Below are 18,582 nucleotides of genomic sequence, written 5' to 3' on the forward strand. Positions count from 1 at the left end.
CAGAGTGGGGTTTCAACGTCAGTGCCTGGCTAGGCTGGAAGTCAGACGCAGAGAGGCAGTCCCAGCCTTCCCTCCTCGCGCAGCAATAAAGGGCATGGCAGAAGTGGTGATGGTGGTGATGGTGGTGATGGGGGTCAGGACAATCCGCCTTCAAATCTAAAGTCTAAACAAGGGTTCAGAGGAAGTGTGGCTAAGACAAGGCCCCAAATCCAGCCACCTCTGAGGCGAGGCTCCCAGCGCTCAGGGCAGGAACTCTGAACCTCCGCCCCAACACTGGCGGCAGAACTGGAGGGAACATAAGCCCCTGCGTCTCAGGGGGCACACATCCAGGGCGCGCGGCTTTGCTCCCAGCACCTTCCACAACCTAGCGCCGCCGCGGACCCCGCGCGCACGAGCCGAGCGAGCGCCGGGAAGCCGGGCCCGCGGCCCGAGAGGCCTGCGTGAAGCTGGCGCCGGGCGGGCTCTGGGAGAGCGCGAGCCTGGAGTCCAAAGGGCGGCGAGGCCCGGGACTGGGCGCCCTGGGTACGAGCGCCTCCGTGGCAGCCCTTCCAACCGTGTAGCCCCTAGTCCCTTGCCCTGACACCCCAAAGAGGGACGCTGGGACAGCCGGTGGCACCGGGGGCGATCTCCCGGCTCCCCTACCTCCCCGAACCGACTCGTCCGGGTCGCTGCGGGTGATAGGGGTGGGCGGGGCTTCCCGGAGAGCTCCCCCCCTTCCCCCTAAACTTTCCGGCACCCAGATCTGGGGGTCCGTCTAAGGCTGGACAATAGTTCGGGGAGCCAGCCTCCCTCGAGTACCCCCCTCCCCCGATTCCCCAACCAACCAAGCAACCAACCAAACCACTACCCCAGCGGGGCCTCCTGGTGGTGTCCGCCCGGCTTACCTGGTCCAAGCTTGCTGGGGCGCTCCGGCCGGGCCGCTCCGCCGGGCCCGAGGGAGCGGAGAGGGGGGCCGGGGAAGGGGGGTCGTGGGGAGGGGGCTGGCCGGAATGTGCGGAATGAGCCGGGCTGGAGCGGGAGGCGCCGAGCGCGGAGGAGGGAGCGAGCGGGACGGAAAGTTTGTGTTGAGCAGCCCGGCTGGGGGTGGGGGCTGCGGAGAGGGAGGGGGCGGGGCGCCCAGGGGGCGGGCGCCGGCCGGGGGCGTGGCCACGCGGGCCCGCCCCCACCCCGCGCCCCAGCTGCCCACCCGGGCTTCGCCACCCGCGACCGCGCCGGCGCCCCGTTCCTCACCCGGGGGTGCGACGCTCCCAACCTACACGGCCCGAACCCAGGCCCCCGCCGGGATTCGGGACTCCGGCCTGGGCGGGGCCGAGGGCGGAGCTCCCGCCTGGAGGACCGACTCCCGTGGCTGTCGGGGCCCGGGTGCCGCGTCACGGAGAACCCCGCAGAGCCGGGGCGCACAGGCCTCCGGGCTCCCCCCCGTCCCCCTGCCTCCCCCCAGTGCAAAGCCGCCGAGGCGGAGCTCTGCTCCCGCCTGAGTGCCCGGCCCCCCGGCCCGGGCCCAGACCCGGCCCCGCCCTGGTGGCTGCGCCCGCCCCGCCCAGACCTGGTTTGTCTGGTTCTGCCCGAGAGGCTTGTTTCTCGAATTTCTCCCTTTCCCCCTCTTCCCGGACCTCCGGGGCCCTCTCTCTCCGCCCGGCTCCCCGGGGCCCCCGCGAGGGGCGTGCTGACACGGCGAGCTCGCCGAGTTTCGGTAGGACAGACGACGGGCGCGGGGGAGGGAACGCGGGAGCGCCCAGGGCCAGGGCGGGAGCGGGGGAGGGTGGCCTCCCGCCCGCCCTCCGGACCCCTTCCGCCGCCCTGTCCTTCGCACGCGCTGAAGAACCACTGCTCCGCAGGGCCTGGGACGCAGCTTTATTGGGGATGTGCGCGCCCGGCCCCCGTCCTCCATCACCCGCCCCACTCCCCCGAGCCTCCCAGCTCCTTGGAACCCCAGCACGGCCCCGAATCGGGTTAAAACAACACTGACTACTGATTCTGGACAGGAAGTGACTGGGGCGGGGGATGGTGGGGTGTGTGTGTGTGTGTGTGTGTGTGTGTGTGTGTGTGTGTGTGGCGCAACACAGGCTAGCTCTGTGACCAGATGTGCGGCCCAACTCCAGATGTTCTTCATCTGCGTCGGACCTGCGGTCTGAGCTCCGCCCCTCGGTCGGTCTGCGCTAGACTGGGAAGTGGCTGGAGGTCACCTGGAGGCCTTGAGGGGTCAGCCCCCGGCGAAGGAGGAGTCTTCAGTGGGGACTTTGGTGAAGGGACACTGCAAACCTCCACTGAATACTTTCCCCGACCCTGGCAGGCTCAGGGGACGCTGGGGGCTGCTGGAGTCACTCGCAGGCCAGCTTCCCGTCGAAGCTGGAGAGGGCGATGGCGAAGGCCTGCAGGGCGCACAGCGGGTACCGGTAGTCCAGGGTGAAGGCGTCCTCCGCCACGCGGCCGAACTGCAGCACGATATAGTCAGCTGTGGACAAACGTGAGGGTGGGAGCCTCGCGAGACCTCGTGGGTCCTCATCCTGTCCATCAGTGCCCTCAGCATTGGGGTCCCAATACTCTGCCACCTTCTCAGTTAGTCACCCTCCACCCACTCCCCTTTCCTTCTCTCGCCCTACCTGCCCCACCTGCAGCTTTACCACCAGGGACGGTCAGCCCCTGAGGACAGCTCCTTGCCTTATCTTCGTCTGCCCAGAGCTATTGCACGCAACTGCCACTGAAGTACAGGAGCCTGTCAAACTTCCCCGAGCCTAGATTCCTCCCTTGCCAACTTTCCTGTTGTCTTTTGACCCTATTCCTTCTTCCCCCTCCCTCCCAATCCACCCCAAGTCCCATCTTAGCCCATTGGGCTCAGTCCCTTGACTAGACCCCTGGTTCCCTTCCTCATCCAGTGGTCCCACTCAGTCCCCAACACCCTCCCACACCCCCATCCATAGGGACAGGAAGTTGCTAAAAATACCCCCAACTTCACCAGACTGGGCTCCGCCAGAAATGTGATCTAGAGAACAGTTATCCAAGGCCTGGGGACAGGTGACACTGGGGGTACGCCCCCAGGATGGAGTGGGGGATGGGGAGTCATTCACTATTAGCTGGCCCTGGGAACCTGTAGACCATTTCGTTCCCAAGCTTCCTTATGCTAGTATGGACCTCTCCCCAAGCTTGGAACAGGGACTTTTCAACTTAAGTATGTTATGGGTACAGCTTGTTCCCCTAACTCCTCAAGGGCAGCCCTTTCATCTCATTTGAAAGGAGACAATAGGGTAGGCACTCAGAAATGCTTGATTAATATTCCCTCCTCCTAAAAGTCTAGAGGGGTCAGAAACTGGGTGCTGGAGCCACACCACCTGGGTTCCCCCTCCAGCTTTCCCCCTCACTAGCTGTGTGATCTTGGGCAAGTCACTTAACCTCTCTGTTCTTCAGTTTTCTCATCTACCAAATAGGGATAAGTATAGCCCCTTTCTCACAGGACTGTTGAAAAGATTTCATAATTCATTATATGTGAAGCCCTGAGAGCGGTGCCTGGCAGGCAGAAAGCACTGGGAAGTTCGGGAAGTAAAATTTGAGGGCCGGTGGGATGCCTGGAGGAGCTGAAGGACTGGGGGAGGACTGCCTGCTCTGAGCCTCCGCACCCTCGTTGACCACAAAGGTGTTGGGCTGTCAGTGGTTTTCACACTCCAGCAGCTTAGCTCTCCCTGCAACACAGTTTTACCCAGAATATCCCAGTTTCTACCCCAGGATTCTGCTAGAATGAGGGCCTGGAATAACGAGCCCTAAGACATCTGCTTGGAATGCCTGAGCCTCCTGAGAGCGCAGCGTCGATGCCCCTGGAGGAGAGAGCAACCTTCCTAGTGTTCTGGCTCCAGGGAGAGAGAAAGAGCCTGAGTGAGGGCCAGGTGGTGGGGAACAGCCTGGGCTAGGCCCTCAGGTACTCACGGTCATCGGCGTGGACAATCTGGAAGTTCTTGACTGAGGCCTGCGTGACTCTACCGTGGAAGTTGAGGGTGTAGGAGCCACTGCCTTCGTTCCAGACAGGTGGTTTGTTGTGCAGCTCGATGAGGCTCTCCAGCGTTTTGTTCTGCCAGCGCACCAGCAGCCCATCGCTGGCCTGGGGTGCCGGGGGAAAGAATTGGGGAGAGAACAGTTAGGGGCGGCGAGATATCTCAGGAATGACAGGGGGAGGGGCCTGGGGCATAGGGTCCCCAGGCCCTATGCATGCTCTTGCACAGCCTGGATGTCAGCGTCCACTCCGGGTATCCTTGAGAGCATGCTTGGTCTCTGGTGCCCTTGTGGGCAGGGTGTGCATCTGTGAGAAATGGGGCTGGCTGTGGGTACCAAAGTGGAGGCTGGAAAAGGGCAAACAGCATCTGGCACACAGTAGGTGTTCTGTGCCATTGGTACCCAAGGGTCCTTCAGAATGGCCACATGCTGGCACATGATTACAAGGGTGAACCAGACGTTCTAGAACCTACAAGGAGGTCACAGTTGAGCTTGGAGAGATGACCAGGTAAACAGCAGTTGAGACAAAATGTCCTGGAAGAGAGTTTCTGGAAGGAATGAGTGACGTCTGTATGAGGTGCTCTCGAGCTATTTCTTTCCTGAGTTTCCTTGCCACCTGTCCCGTTCATGGCTTACAGGGAGTCCACTCAAGGTCATGTCCTCCAAGAAGCCGTCCCGACCCTGTGTCTCATTTAGATGTGTTAGCTCTGAGCTTCCAATAACACCTTGCTCTTGTTTCTCCCACTGCCCTGTAATGGACAGAGTTAGATACTCCAAGGGCAGGCACAGTACTTGAGTAATGTCTCCGTGCCTCAGTTTCCCTCAGTTGTGAGGATTCAGTACGTTAATAGCACACGGAGTGTTATTTAGATCAGTTCCCCCAGAACGGAGTAAATGCTCAGTAAGCATTAGATTTCGTTTTGGTGTTAACTGCCGTGTTGATTTTGGATCTCCAGTGCCTGGGTTTCATGAATGGTTGTAGAATGAATGCACTGAGATGATGAAGAGAGACCCAGAGCAGCACTGGGTAGTCTTTTACCGAGACCGAGTGCGCGGAAGACATGTCCTCTGGAGGATGTGTGTGTTTATTCCAGGCATGGGTGGGGCAAGCGTGGGACCCACAGGATCCTGTAGACCAGAACCTCCCAAGGTGGGTGCTGCGTGCGTCGGCTGGGCCCGATTACCATGTGACTTTCCAGTAGGGAAGAATTTGTGATCAGATGATAGGGATATTACTTTTTCATTGAAAACGAGTACAGTGACCTTACTGTGAGCACAGGGCATGCCACCCTCCTGATTCTGAAATCCCGGGTTCAAAGGACCCACATTGCTAAGGAGCCCGGTGCGGGACTGACTCTGAAGGGGGGCTACCTTTCTGTAGGACATCTCTCCATCTACCCTACACCTACACACACACACACCTACACACACACACACACACACCCTTTGCTTTTAAAATATAAGTCAAATCATGTCATTCCTTTGCTCAAAACCCTGCTCTGGCTTCCTGTGTCTCTCAGAGTAAAAACCGGTTATTCAGGCCCTGTCTGCCCCTCACTCTCACCTATTACCTCATCTCCCTCCAGCCACACTGGCCACCTGCTTGCTGTTCCTCAAACCCATCAGGCACCGCCCTGCCTCAGGGCCTTTGCACTGGCCTTTCCCTCTGCCTGGATGATCTTTCTCCAGGTATCTGCAGGTTTGCTGCCTCACCTCCAAGACTTTGCTCAGATTTCGCCTTCTCAGTGAGGCCCACTCTGACCACTGTGTTTAATATTGAAACCCATAAACACACACCTCTCAACCCTGTTCAACCTTTTCTTCCCCTCCCCAAAGTTATCATTTTCTAACATACTACGTATTTTATTTATTTCTCACAATTAGTATCTACTGTCTTTTTCCCCTCGAATGCCAGCTTCATGAGAGCAGATCTTTCTTTTTTCTGCTGCTGTCTTCCAGGTGCCTAGAATAGCACTTGGCATTCAGGATGTGTGTGTCGAATGAACATAAATGGATGACTGGCTGTAAACTTAAAAAAAGCAACCATTGTGCTTGTTTCAGTGAATTCAGTACAAAAACCTTGAATTCACTCCACAGGTTGCCAGGATGAATTTTCCCTGGAGGGTGGCGTGTGCTCAACAGGCTGGGTGTTGGGCAAGCTGCCTCCCCCACTGCAGCCCCAGCTCCCCCAGAGCAGCGAGTCACGCAGCGGGTAGGACCCTCAGGGAGAGGGGTCAGCGGGGTGCGGGGCTCACATTTCGGGGCCGGATGGGGACCCTCTCGTTGTCTGCATTCATGCCCGGAATGATGACCGTCATTCGCCGGGGCCCTCGGAAGCCCAGCACGTTGGTTTCCTGGGAGGGAGATGCGCATTAGGCCAGCCCCTGCAGGGGGCGGGGCCTGCCACGGGGGACAGCTGGAGTCTTACGTAGATCACAGCTGCCAGCTCCTGCCGCAGGCTCCCCACGTCAGCGCCGCCTCCTCCGCGGTGCGGGTTCTGCCCATTGTCAAAGACAGTGAAGCGGTTCCCCAGGAGGTTGGATCTGCAAGAAGAGTGGGGGCTGGGGGCGGGGTAAGGGGACTCCACGCCCCTACTCCAAGACCCTCCCAGCCAAGCAGTTCTGAGAGCTCCTTGATCGTCAAGGGTGAAGGTGTCTTAGGATAGAGCAATTCATGTTCCCTGCCCCAGGTTATCCACATGGGGTCTTTTTATAAAAATGGATTTAGACACTTGGGCAGTGTGCAAACCTCAGCTCCTTCTCTTACTAGCTGTGTGACCTTTGGCAAGTTACTTAACTGGTCTGAGCCTCAATTTCCTCATCTGCAAAATGGGTATATGAATAGTTTTTACTTCATTTGGTCGATAAGAGGAATAAATCGGTTCATATTTGCAAGTTACTTAGAATTAGGCTCGACCCATGGGTCCAGCCCCCACCTCTCAGATTTGTGGGGAGGTTTAGATGGGGTCTATGAGGAGACATAGCGCAGGGTAGGTGCCAAGTATCCGTTCACTTAGTAAAGTTTTACCGAGTAGCTGCTGTGTGCCGGGTGCTAGGGACCCCCATGAACAAGACAGGCCCTGCCCTCGTGGAGCTTACCCTCTGTTCCAAGTGAGGTCCCCGAACGAGGGGTGCAGGCATCGCCTGGGTCATTGCCAAAAATACAGAATCTTCCCCACAAGCCCCGCTCCACCCCAGACCCACTGAGCCATTTTAGCAAGATCCCCAAGTGGTCTGTACGACATGCGGGGAGCCCTGGGCCAGGCTGTCCAATGTGGTGAGCGCTTTGCAGGCACCAGGGACAGAGAAGTCTGGCCATGGAGCTCTTGCTGCTCTGAGCCCCCCAGCCCCACCTCAGCTTCCCAACAAAATTCTCCCCTCCCCGGGACAGGTTGGTAGGGTCGCTGGAGACGAGGTAATTGGCTGTCTTGCTCCGTTTCCGTTTCCTGCCAGCCAAGAGGAACACCTGGGGGGGGGTGTGGAGACAAGTGAGAGGAGGTGGGTGAGGGGAAGACAGCCTGTTTGCCTTGCCCCTCCCCACATCTTGGCCCCAGACCCTTCCTCAGCCTGGGTTCTGGCACCTGCACTCTCCTTCCTCCTCCCTCTTCCTCCACCTCTCCCTTACCCACCTTTTTGTCCGTGTCCAGGTGCAGAAAGTAGGAGGGATACAGGCCCCTATCCATACCCTTCTTGTCCCGGGTCAGCCGGCAGCGCACTGTCCGGCCCTGGGGGGCAGGCTGAAGCACGAACTCCCGGGGTTCGCCCACTTCCACGGGTGGGGGCGGGGCCCTCTCCTCCTTCTGGATGGGGGCAGAGGGTGCATCAGCCCCAGGGCACTAGCTCCCCTGCCCTCAGCATGTCCCCAGTGCTGGGTCACAGGCAGGGCAGGCAGGACAACTCACCACTTTCTGTGTGGGGAGAGAACAAAGAGGCCAGCTAGAGTGTGGCGGCCCCTCATCTTCGCAGCAGCTCAGCAGGCTATGTCAGGAGGCTCTGGGAGGCTTGCCTTTATGATTTCATTTAGCCTGCAGCTAAGAGCCCAGGCCCTGGGGCCAGAGAGCCTGGGTTCAAATCCTGGTTCCACTACTATTTGTCAGGGTCGCTAAGTGCCCCGACCCAGTTTTTCCATGTAAGCAGTAAGTAGGCTGGGGGTAAATCCCTGGGACAGACCTTACTTAATTTACACATTTAACGAACACTCACATAAAGTCTACCAATATGCCAGGTGCAGTTCTAGGCACTTTTCAAACATGACTTCATTTAATCCTCGTATCAGTATCCACTGAGGTAACTAACTGTCCCATTTTACAGACGGGGAAGCTGAGGCTCAGACTGGTTAAGGAACTTGCCCAAGTTCACATAGTTAGTGAGAGGTGGAGCTGGCATTAATGCTGCCCAGGTTCCTGTTAGATCCAGAGCCTTTAGAAACAGCTTCCTTCCTGTGCACGCACTCTCACCGGGTGGGGGTCGGGTGGGGGGGGCGCTGAAGGCACTAGCTGCCGTGTTCCAAGCACTGTCATTATGAGCACAGAGCACTCGGTGTAGTAGCCATCCTCCGGGAAGGCTCCCGGTTGTCCCCACCTCCTGGTATTGTCCCCTGCCACGCTGTTTCAGGGTAGGTCTTTGTGACCACTAGATATGGCAGAAGTGATGCGGCGGTCACTTCTAAGGCTAAGGCATAAGTACTGTGGCTTCTCTTAGTTCTCTCTCTCTCTCTCTCTCTCTCTCTCTCTCTCTCTCTCGCCATTCCTGGTTTGGGGAGGCTGGCTGCCGAGCCCTGAGAACACTCAGGCTGCCCTGCGAGAGGCCTCCAGCCAACAGCCAGGACAGGGAACCACTTCAGAAGCGGACCTCGTTTCTAGTCAAGCTTGCAGAGTGACTGCAGACCTAGGTGACATCGTGGCTGCGGTCCCCTAAGACCCCGATGCAGAACTACCCTGCTAAGCTGCTCCCAGCTTTCTGACTCATAGAAATTCAGAAAATAAATGTTTGTTGTTTTTAAGACACTAAATTTTAGGGTGATTTGTTATACGGCAATACATGGTTAATATAATGAATGAATCAATGAACAAATTTTGTTCATGGAAAGACTCATAACAATTTGGTTGCATTGGGTTCTCTGGTGGCCGGGCCTGGTGACCCACACTGTCCTTCTGTTCTCACAAACATGGTGCCCTTTGTCCTCCTGCTCTATCCCTCACAAGACGGGGAGTGAAAATGCCGGCCCCAGCTCTCCCCAGCTCTGATGTGCCGTGGGCGGGCACTTTGCTAAGGGCACATTTGTGCTGTGTTTGAGGGGAGGCTGGTACCGGGGAGCGGGCCCTTAGCCTGTGGGCAAGCGAGCATCTCTTCTCCACTCTGGGTCGCTCCAGAAGAAACTTGTGAAGTGCAAGAATATGTTTGGAATGTAACCTGGAGAAAGCCAGAGCCCATTCAAACAGTTCTACAGCTGCGGATTTCAAGAGCCTGCTGCTCGGCCTCCAGTTCTGTTCCTCCTGGGACAGCATAAACCGCCCTTTCAGTCGGCGACCTTGACTAAGGTGAATCAGCCCCCAAGACCTGACCACACCTGAACAAACTAACAAACCCGCACGGTGAAGACCCCAGCCGCGCCCTCGTGGTGATCTCTCCACGCGTGGGAAACACTTTCTCAGAGACCCTCATCGCATTCTCTCCCCAGGTGGACCTCTCTCTCCTGCTTGCTCACTTGAGTTCGTGTGCGTTGGTGCCTGGGTTTGTAAGGGCAATATTCAACGTATTTACCAACGTGCTCTGCCTGCGGAGAATGCCCAGTCAGAATGGACACTGGTGGGCCTGGAGGAGGGCCCTAGAGGCCCCTGACAGCCAGTGTTGACCCTTCAGTTGTTGGGAGGCACGGGGTGGGGGAGCAGAAAGCACTGGGGGAGCCGCAGGGTGGGAATATTTGAACTCCTGGTACAGCTGGCTGTGAGTCAGTGGGTGTGCCCCCGGAGTGCACTCACATGTGTGTGCTGGCCTGGTGCTCCGCCTCCCTGGCCCAGAAAACGGGTGCCTCCACCAGGCGGGGGGCTGAAGAGGGGAGGGCTTAGGGACCGGAGGATATAAGGGCCCTGGGTGGCCAGTCCCAGCCTGGTGACCCCACAACTGCCTCTTCTGTTCTCACAAGTTTTGTGCCCTTTGTCCTCATACCCTGTCACCAGAGGGGGAGCCAAGATTCTAACCCAAAGGGACTCCATGGCCCGGGCCCACGAGGTCCCACACTCTAGTGCCCCAAGCCCAGGCCCCTGCCACTGTCCCTAAGGGGACCTCAGGTGCCTTCCCCCCTGAGACCCAACCTTTTTGGTTTTCCCTTTCGCTTTGCCCTTGTGATTGCTGTTCTTGGTCATCACAGCGGCTGCCTCTTCCTCCTCGCCCTCTTCCTCCTTCCTCTCCTCTTCTGAGCCTTTGGAAGGGCCTGGGACAAAGCGGGGACAAGCCTCTTAACCCTGGCAGAGTGCTTCGTGGTTTGCAAAGGGCTTCTAGAAGCCGCGTCTCCCTCGGACCCTTCCCACGACGACAGGGAATAACCCCGTGTGAGGATTAGCAGAACCTCAGAAAATCAGACACCTGCCTGAGGCCACACGGCTACTAAACTGGTGTTCAGGACAGCCCCCAAGTCTGACTCTAGAACCCACACTCCTCCCCTACCCTGCGCCCCAGCTCCACACCCCCAGGACTGCCGCTCCATGCCTGTCACCACACCAGAGGCCACTGCCACCCACCTTTCTCCTTCAGAGCTCTTTCAGCCGGGCCATCGTCCCCAACGAGAAACATGGCTGCTGGGGTCTTCTGCACTCTGGCCGAGCTCACGGCGGGGTCCTTGTCAGCTTCCCCAGACCCTGTGTGTGGATGGGAAGGGGTCACAACCCCCACCGCACCCAGAGTCCCTGTTCCTCCAGAGACCAGTCTCACCTTTCTTGGTCTTCCTCGTCTTGGTCCCTTCCCCTCCTGGCACCTTCTTCTTCATGCGCAGAGGTTTTGGTGGGGGGATGGGGCTTCCCAGGTCCCCTGGAAATGAAGGGTGGGGGTTAGACCGTCCCTAGGGAGGCGAAAGCCCTGATGGGGCACCCCGTCTGCCGTCTGCTGGGCGCACGTCTGACCCTGGGTACACAAAGGGCCCGTTTACACTGGACGCGGCACCTGAGGGACGAGGGCCAGGCCAGGGGGGCACCGCTGCATGTGGTCACTGATTTTTATTGTAATCACACTGGCACTTTCCTAAAAATTGCAACAACTCATATTGGGTTTTAAAAAGGACTAAACAAAGATCTCTCCCCCACCCCCAGTTGTCTGCCCTCCCTTCTCCGCAGAGCACCCTGGGGGGGGGCACATGTTGGCCCACACCCTGAGGACCGTCCGAGGAAGAAACCAGCAGAGGGGGAGACTTTCGGGTCCAGGCTCTGGGTCACTTGGATGTTGCAACTCCTGTGCATCAGTAAGGCCCCAAAGGGCAGGGCTAGTTCCGCCTGTCTGTGCTCTCTCCGGGCTCTTGACGGACACCCACCCTTCCGACCCTGGACCTTGGCCCTCCTCTCCTTCGTGTCTGCCGATGCCTCTGTAGGGGGCTTCTTGGGAGGCAGGGGGGGGTTCTCTTTCTTTTCCTCCTCCCCTTCCTCTTCCTCTTCATGGTCCTCCTCTTCATCGTCGTCGTCATCCTCCTCCTCTGTAGGTAGAAACTCCTCATGTTGGGGTTGGGGTTGGGGTTGGGGTGGGCCCCATTATTTGGGGAGCCCGGCCCCTCCAAATTGGTGCAAGAGGTGAAGGAGTGCCAAGGGTAGAGGGCTTTCCTTCTGGAACGGGAACGGGAGGAAAGGAGTTCCAGCGGCTTCCCCAAAGAATGGGGGTGACCCCAAAGCCTTCGGAGCTGTCCAAGTCGGGAGAGTGAGCTGGAGTGCGGGGTGCTGATGTTTGGGAGTCCTGTTCTGGGAAAACGCCCTTCTCCCCAGCCCGTCCTCTCGCTCTCTGGGACCCTCACCTCCTCGCCCACCTCCCGCGCCTCCCGCTTCTCCTCTGCGGCTTTCGCGGCACCGGCGCTGCTCCCGGCGCATCTCGCCGGACCCACTGGGCTACCTCTGGCCCTCGCTACAGTTTAGGTCAAATCTCTTAACCCCTCTGTGCCTCCTTTCCCCCACCCCGAAAAAGGGGGAAAGAGCAGGAGAATTAAGTGTGTTTCTGGCTCAAAGACAAAGTCAGAGAAGTGGAGGGTGTTTCGTCGTTTTCCGCTTCTCCCGGTCTGCGGTGCGCACCAGCCCCTTCCCTCCTCCCCCCTCCGCCAGGCACCGACGCTTCCCTGCGGCCTGTCTCACCGTCCTCTGCGCCCGGGGCTCCGGCTACCAGGAAGGTTTCTCGGGGGTCGCGCTTCTTGGCCTCGGGGTCCCTGAGGAACTTGGTGTAGACGGTCTGCGGCGCCCCGGCCTCCGCGGGCTCCTCGCGCGGCCTCGCCCTCCGCGCGGCTGAGCCAGAGGCGAGTCAGCAGCGCCCCTCCCTTCTCCGACGGCGCCCCCGGCCCTGGCCTCGGCGCTCCCCTCCCACTCCTGACCCTCGGGGTTCCCCCGGCTCCGTGTCCGCCGCTCCCCAGCTTTCATCCTCCCTCCACACCCCGCCTCTGCCCCTGCCCCGCTTCCCTCCCGTCGCCCCCCGTGCCGCCCCCGGGCTCAGCCCCCCGCCTGCCTCCAGGTCTCCTGGGCTTGGGTCCCGCAGGGCCGGGGGGCTCGCGGGCCTCGGCCCTCTTCTTCAACTTCTGTGCCCGGGCAGGTGGCTGCGAGGTGCGGGGTCAAGAGGAAGGAGAGGCGGGGAAGGAGGGCCCCGGGGGGCTGCCCGTCACGCTCTAATCCCTTGAGTCGCCAGAAATAACCACGGATTATCGGGAGGGGAACCGCAGCCTCCTTGGGAGGAGGAAGGATGACCCTCCCACGCACCATGGCCACCTCCAGCGGGCCAAGGCCCCAATTCCTCCCCTGGACGCTCCATGCCCCCCCCCCCGAACACCCCTTTCCACAAACAAACAAACAAGCAAACCAAACCCTTCGGGGAAGCACACCCCCGGACTCTGCTGAGGGCCCCCCTCCCAGGTCCCCTACCCTACTTCGGCTGACAGTGGGGGGATCTCTCTGCCTCTTTCCCAAGCGGCAGTGACGTACCTGCTTGGGGCGCCGCTGGGCCTCGGGGCTCCCCTCTTCCTCCGCAGGCCCACTGCGGGTAGCAAAGTAATCCATCTCCGTTCCCTTTCCCCGCCCTTCCCAACCCCTCCATGTGGGTGCCTCGGGGTTCAGGTGGGCAGCCGGGGACCTCCCGCACCTGTCCGAGGCCCACACCTCCCGGAGGGTGTCGTCCTGCAGCGGCATGGTGCGTTCGCCTGCCTGCACCCCGTCGGCGGCCACCCTGAGCTCCAGGGGCCTGGCCGCCCGCCCCAGCTAATCCCTGCTCAACGTCACCCCACCTCCCGCTGGCTCAAGAAGGTGGGGGCCGGCAGCGCTGTGAGGGTGCTCCTTCCTTCGACCCCCGCTCCCACGGGCACCCAAGCTGCGAGGGAAGAGGCTGAGCCCCCAATTTCTTCTCAGACCCCCAACAGCTGGAGGGTGGCATCATTGGACCAGTCCCCCTCCCCCCCAGCTTTGAGTTAGAGTTATCCACTCGTCATTTGTCAGTGGTGCAAGGGGTGTGGGAAGAAAATATTAGATCAGATCCTGTAGCTTCATTTTTCATAAAAATAAGGTCTAGCCCTGGCTGGTGTGGCCCAGTGGGTTGAGCCTCCGCCTGTGAACCGGAAAGGTTGCTGGTTCAATTGAAAAGTTGTTGGTTTGATTCCCAGTCAGGGCACATGCCTGGGTTGCAGGCCAGGTCCCCAGTAGGGGGCGCGTGAGAGGCAGCCACACACTGATGTTTCTCTCCCTCCCTCTCTTCCTTCCTCTTTCTCTAAAAAAACCAAATACAATCTTTAAAAAAATATGACCTAGAATTTACTAATATTTAATACATATGGATTGACAGAAGTAAGCATATGTACTTTGTAAGGAAATATGCCTATGTGATGGGTGTACATTTAAATATGTTTTACAGATAGGGGACATGCTTTTGTAAAAGTTCGGAGACCGGAGATGCCGTGTGGTGTAACTAATGCCGTGAGAGGTTGGTGCGGCGCCGAGGAAGCCTGAGGGCTACCCAGAGGGTGTCTGCAGCCTGACCCAAACTGGGAAGATAAGTAGGAGTTTCCACAGGCAAGTGGAAGGGGGGACGGCTGCACGGGAAGGGAACAGGTAGATGAAAGTCTTGGGCGTTGGGAATAGGCAGATGTATCCAAAGGTCTGTCATCTCCGGCATGGTCACCCCGAGCCCAAGCCCTGAGCTCTGCCACGCAAGAGCTGAACGTCCCTGAGTGACTTAGCCTCTCTCGGCCTTTGTTTGTCATTCATAAAGTGGGTTTGATAAGCCTCGTGCGGCCAAATGAGATGCCAAGTGGAAACTGCATGCAGTGAGCACTCAATCATTGCTGTTCTGTGCTCCTTTGCAGAGCGCTCCCCCTTAATCTGCTTCCCCAGCATTTCCTGTGCAACTTGACACAGGTTGGGGTTCATTTTTTGAGCGAGGGAATTAGTGGGTGCATCCATATTTCATTTGTTTCTCACATGAGTCCATCCAGTGAGACAGGGCAGAGGTCATCTGCGTTTTATAGGTGCAGAAACTGAGGCTCAGGGAGGGGACCTGGCTTCTTGAGCAGTGTCAGCCAAATCCTGATGTTGCTGAGCCGGGGCTCGAATCCACAGCTGTCTGCTGTCAGAGCTTCGCCCCTAGTCCTTGCCCGTCTTATAGTCACAAGGTTTAGAGGTGGGGATTGAAGAAAAGGGTCAGGCGTTTTGTCTTTCTTCATTCCTTGGTCCACCTGACCAAGATGTGCCGTAATTAATCTTTCTAAAATGCTACTTCTTCAGTGGACGCCTTTGCTAAGAAATAGGCATTGGCTCTATATTGCCTAAGGTTCAAGTTTGAATGTGCTGAGTTGGCATTCAAGGCTCTCCCTGACCGGGTCCCAATCTGCCATTCCAACTACAAGGATGGCTCAAACCCTACTCTACAGCCCCACAGGTTTACTGGTGCTTTTATTCTTTCTCTCCTCCATGCCCTTCCTCAAGCTGTTCCTTCTTGGAATGCGCTCACTATTCCGCAAAAACCTACCCAACTCTACAGAGCTCTCAAGTCTCCTCCTCCAAGATTCTCCAGTTCTCAGTGGCCTCTGAATGGGTAATAGTAATAACAGGATTTATTGGCCACCTTCTGTGAGGCAGCCCCTTGCTGCCGTTCTCTCTCCCCCTCCCAACAACGTTTACGAGGCAGCCGTTAGCACCGACGTCAGAGGATGGGGCACTCACAGCTGAAGGCTGGTCAACAGGCGCTTCCGGGGCGCTGACCACGCGCCAGCCACCGACCGCTCCGTGATAGACGAAAGGATGTGGTCCCTGCCCTCCTGGAGCTCACATGCTTGTGAGAAAATAGTAAAGACATAACTGCACAATGAGCTACAATGATCTCATTGTTATTAATTGTAATAAGTGTCAAGAAGGGAAAGAACTGGATTCCATGAGAGCAGCAGGTGAGACTCAGGCTGGGTTTGAGACAGACATGGCTGTCTGGGAGAGGAAGTTTTAAATTGAGACCTGAAGGACTTCAAAGATGGGAAAGAGAATGTTCCACACATCCACCCTGGCCCCAGGAAACTCCTCTCCGCGCCCCCTGCCCACTGTTCTGCAAACCAAAGGTGTCTTTCTGCCCAGAGGGCAGGGATGGACACGGCTTTGCAGTGCGGGGAGAAGCAGCTCTTAAGTGAACAAAAAGACAAATACATTTCTCAAATCTTCCCCCTCAGGTTGCACGGTGTGACAGATATTTGCATAATGAGTGTCCATTTTCTTGCTTCTTTTCACGATGTGAAGGTTCTCCTGAATTAGCGTGGTCTTTGTAACCGGGGACGGGGCAGCCAGGGACATCGGCCCGTTTAAACAGTTCACATGACCGCGCAGCTTCCCTGTGTGTGGGTCTGGCCGACAGCGTGACGCATGGTGCAGGTCTTCACACTGGCAACTAGAGGGACACCGGACGCTATTTTGGGGGCTGGTTCTAAAAATATTTAATAAAGTTGAATTAAAGTTTCCCAAACCATTTAAATTTGATTACATTTTTGATATCCATTAATTATAAGCTACATTTGCCTTTTTATTTTAATACATAATTTTGAATATATTGGAAAAGTCACTTTCGAAATCATGTAAAAGTAATTTTAATTTAAAAATCTTTTAACATTTACTTTTGAGGAGAATGCATTCAAATTTTGTATGCTTCGAATGCAATTACATTTTTAAAAAATCCTTTGAGACCTGGCTGGTTGGCTCAGTTGGTCCGAGAGTCGTCCAAAAAAGGCTGTGGGTTTGATCTCCCATCAGGGCACACACAGGAGGCGTCATATAGATTGATGTTTCCCTCTCTCTCTCTCCCTCCCTCCCTCCCTCTTTTTCTAAAATCAGTAAACATATCCTCAGGTTAGGATAAAAAAAATCCTTCTAGGACTTCCAGACAAGATGGAGGCATAGGTAGACACACTTTGCCTCTTTGAACAACCAAAAGAAGGACAACAGCAAATTTAAAAGCAAAAAATAACTAGAACTGCCAGAAAATTGAACTGTATGGAAGTCTGATAACAAGGAGTTAAGGAAGAAACATTCTTCCAGAACCATAGGAGAGGATGCCAGGCAGCCAGGGAGGAGTGGAATTGTGGCAAGGTGGCGGCTGGCAGACCAGTGGTCCCACATTTGCACATGGATAAACCAGGAGGAACAACTGGGGATCGAGACAGACAACACAACCCAGGGTTCCAGCGCAGGGAAATAAAACCTCAAAACTTCTGGCTGTAAGATCCTATGGGGGTTGCAGCATCAGGAGAAACTCCCAGACTCACAGGAGAGTTCGTTGGAGAGACCCAAAGGATCCTAGAATGTACACAAACCCATCCACCAGGGAATCAGCACCAGAAGGGCCCAATTTGTTTGTGGGTAGCAGAGGAAGTGACTGAGAGGCAGCGGAGAGCCCAGCAAGCAGCATTGTTCCTTCCCTGACCCCTCCCCCACATACAGCGCCACAACATAGAGATGTGGGTTGCCCCGCCCTGGTGAACACCTAAGGCTCCACCTCTTACTATGTAACAGGTGTGCCGAGACAAAGAAATATGGCCCAAATGAAAGAACAGATCAAAATTCCAAAAATAGAACTAAGCAATTAAGAGATAGTCAACCTATCAGGATGCTCACAGAAATGACTGAGTATGGTCACAAAATAGAGGAAGAAGTGAAGGCTATACAAAGTGAAATAAAGAAAAATATATAGGGAACCAACAGTGAAGGGAAGGAAACCGGGACTCAAATCAACAGTTTGGACCAGAAGGAAGAAATAAACATTCAACCAGAACAGAATGAAGGAACAAGAATTCAGAAAAGTGAGGAGAGGCTTAGGAACTCCAGGACAACTTCAAACGTTCCAACATCCGAATCATAGGGGTGCCAGAAGGAGAAGAGCAAGAGCAAGAAATTGAAAACTTATTTGAACAAATAATGAAAGAGAACTTCCCCAATCTGTTCAAGGAAATAGACTTCCAGGAAGTCCATTTCTGGAGGCTCAGAGAGTCCCAAAGAAGTTGGACCCGAGGAAGCACACACCAAGGCACACCATACTTACATTACCCAAGATGAAAGGTAAGGAGGGAATCTTAAAAGCAGCAAGGGGAAAGGAGTCAGTGACCTACAAAGTAGTTCCCATAAGCCTGTCAGCTGATTTGTCAAAAGAGACCTTGCAGGCAAGAAGAGGCTGGAAAGAAGTATTCAAAGTCATGAAAGGCAAGGACCTACATCCAAGATTGCTCTATCCAGCAAAGCTTTCATTTAGAATGGAAGGGCAGATAAAGTGCTTCCCAGATAAGGTCTAGTTAAAGAAGTTCATCATCACCAAGCCCTTATATGAAATGTTAAAGGAGCTTATCTAAGAAAAAGAAGATCAAAAGTATGAACAGTAAAATGACAACAAATTCACAACTATCAACAACTGAACCTAAAAGACAAAAACAAAAACTAAAACAAATTACACAAACAACTAGAACAGGAACAGAATCACAGAAATGGAGATCACGTGGAGGGTTATCAGCGAGGAAGGGGAGGGGGAAGAATGGGGGAAAGGGTACAGGGAATAAGAAGCACAGATGGTAGGTACAAAATAGACAGGGGGAGGTTACGAATAGCATAGAAAATGGAGAAGCCAAAGAACTTATATGTACAACCCATGGACATGGACTAAGGGGGTGGGGAATGTTGATTATGGGGGCGTCCAGGGTGAAGGGGAATAAAGGGGAGATAAAAAATGGGACAACTATAATAGCATAATCAATAAAATATACTTAAAAAAATTCTTTGAGAATTAGTACAGCTCCAGATCATGACAGGAACAGGAAGTAGCTAAGAGGAACTCAGAAAAGAATAGAAAGACACTTCTAGGTTTGGGTGGGGCCAGAGGGGGGAACCTGTGTGGAGAACTTAGAGGCTACATGTAA

The 18,582-nt window shown here is 55.9% G+C and overlaps 1 protein-coding gene and 1 long non-coding RNA gene across 2 annotated transcripts; one reads left to right on the forward strand and one right to left on the reverse strand.

Moving 5' to 3' along the window:
• Positions 1–1,567: 1,567 nt before the first annotated feature.
• Positions 1,568–8,991, forward strand: LOC123479456 (uncharacterized). Its single transcript, XR_006655072.2, has 3 exons — positions 1,568–1,693; positions 6,079–6,193; positions 8,743–8,991. It is a non-coding gene; the product is annotated as an uncharacterized lncRNA (long non-coding RNA).
• TULP1 (TUB like protein 1) lies at positions 2,058–13,481 on the reverse strand. The gene is made up of 14 exons (XM_053913588.2): positions 13,296–13,481; positions 13,139–13,190; positions 12,669–12,756; positions 12,305–12,451; positions 11,503–11,661; positions 10,911–11,006; positions 10,721–10,837; positions 10,295–10,413; positions 7,610–7,780; positions 7,334–7,446; positions 6,410–6,524; positions 6,237–6,335; positions 3,919–4,090; positions 2,058–2,455 (listed from the first exon to the last, which is right to left on the reverse strand). The coding sequence occupies exons 1-14, from the start codon at positions 13,340–13,342 to the stop codon at positions 2,322–2,324; spliced, it is 1,629 nt and encodes a 542-aa protein (XP_053769563.1). The 5' UTR covers positions 13,343–13,481; the 3' UTR covers positions 2,058–2,321.
• Positions 13,482–18,582: the final 5,101 nt, after the last annotated feature.

The sequence above is a fragment of the Desmodus rotundus genome, chromosome 11, assembly GCF_022682495.2.
Source record: "Desmodus rotundus isolate HL8 chromosome 11, HLdesRot8A.1, whole genome shotgun sequence".
NCBI classification, from domain to species: domain Eukaryota; kingdom Metazoa; phylum Chordata; class Mammalia; order Chiroptera; family Phyllostomidae; genus Desmodus; species Desmodus rotundus.

What these genes read in the sequence shown, in the direction of transcription:
- TULP1 (XM_053913588.2), bottom strand. Translation starts at nt 13,342, where the DNA reads ATGCCGCTGCAGGACGACACCCTCCGGGAGGTGTGGGCCTCGGACAG. An exon ending in CCCAGCGGCGCCCCAAGCAG is followed by an intron (nt 12,757 to 13,138) that starts GTACGTCACTGC and finishes CGCACCTCGCAG; the next exon opens with CCACCTGCCCGGGCACAGAA. An exon ending in GACGAGGAAGACCAAGAAAG is followed by an intron (nt 10,838 to 10,910) that starts GTGAGACTGGTC and finishes ATCCACACACAG; the next exon opens with GGTCTGGGGAAGCTGACAAG.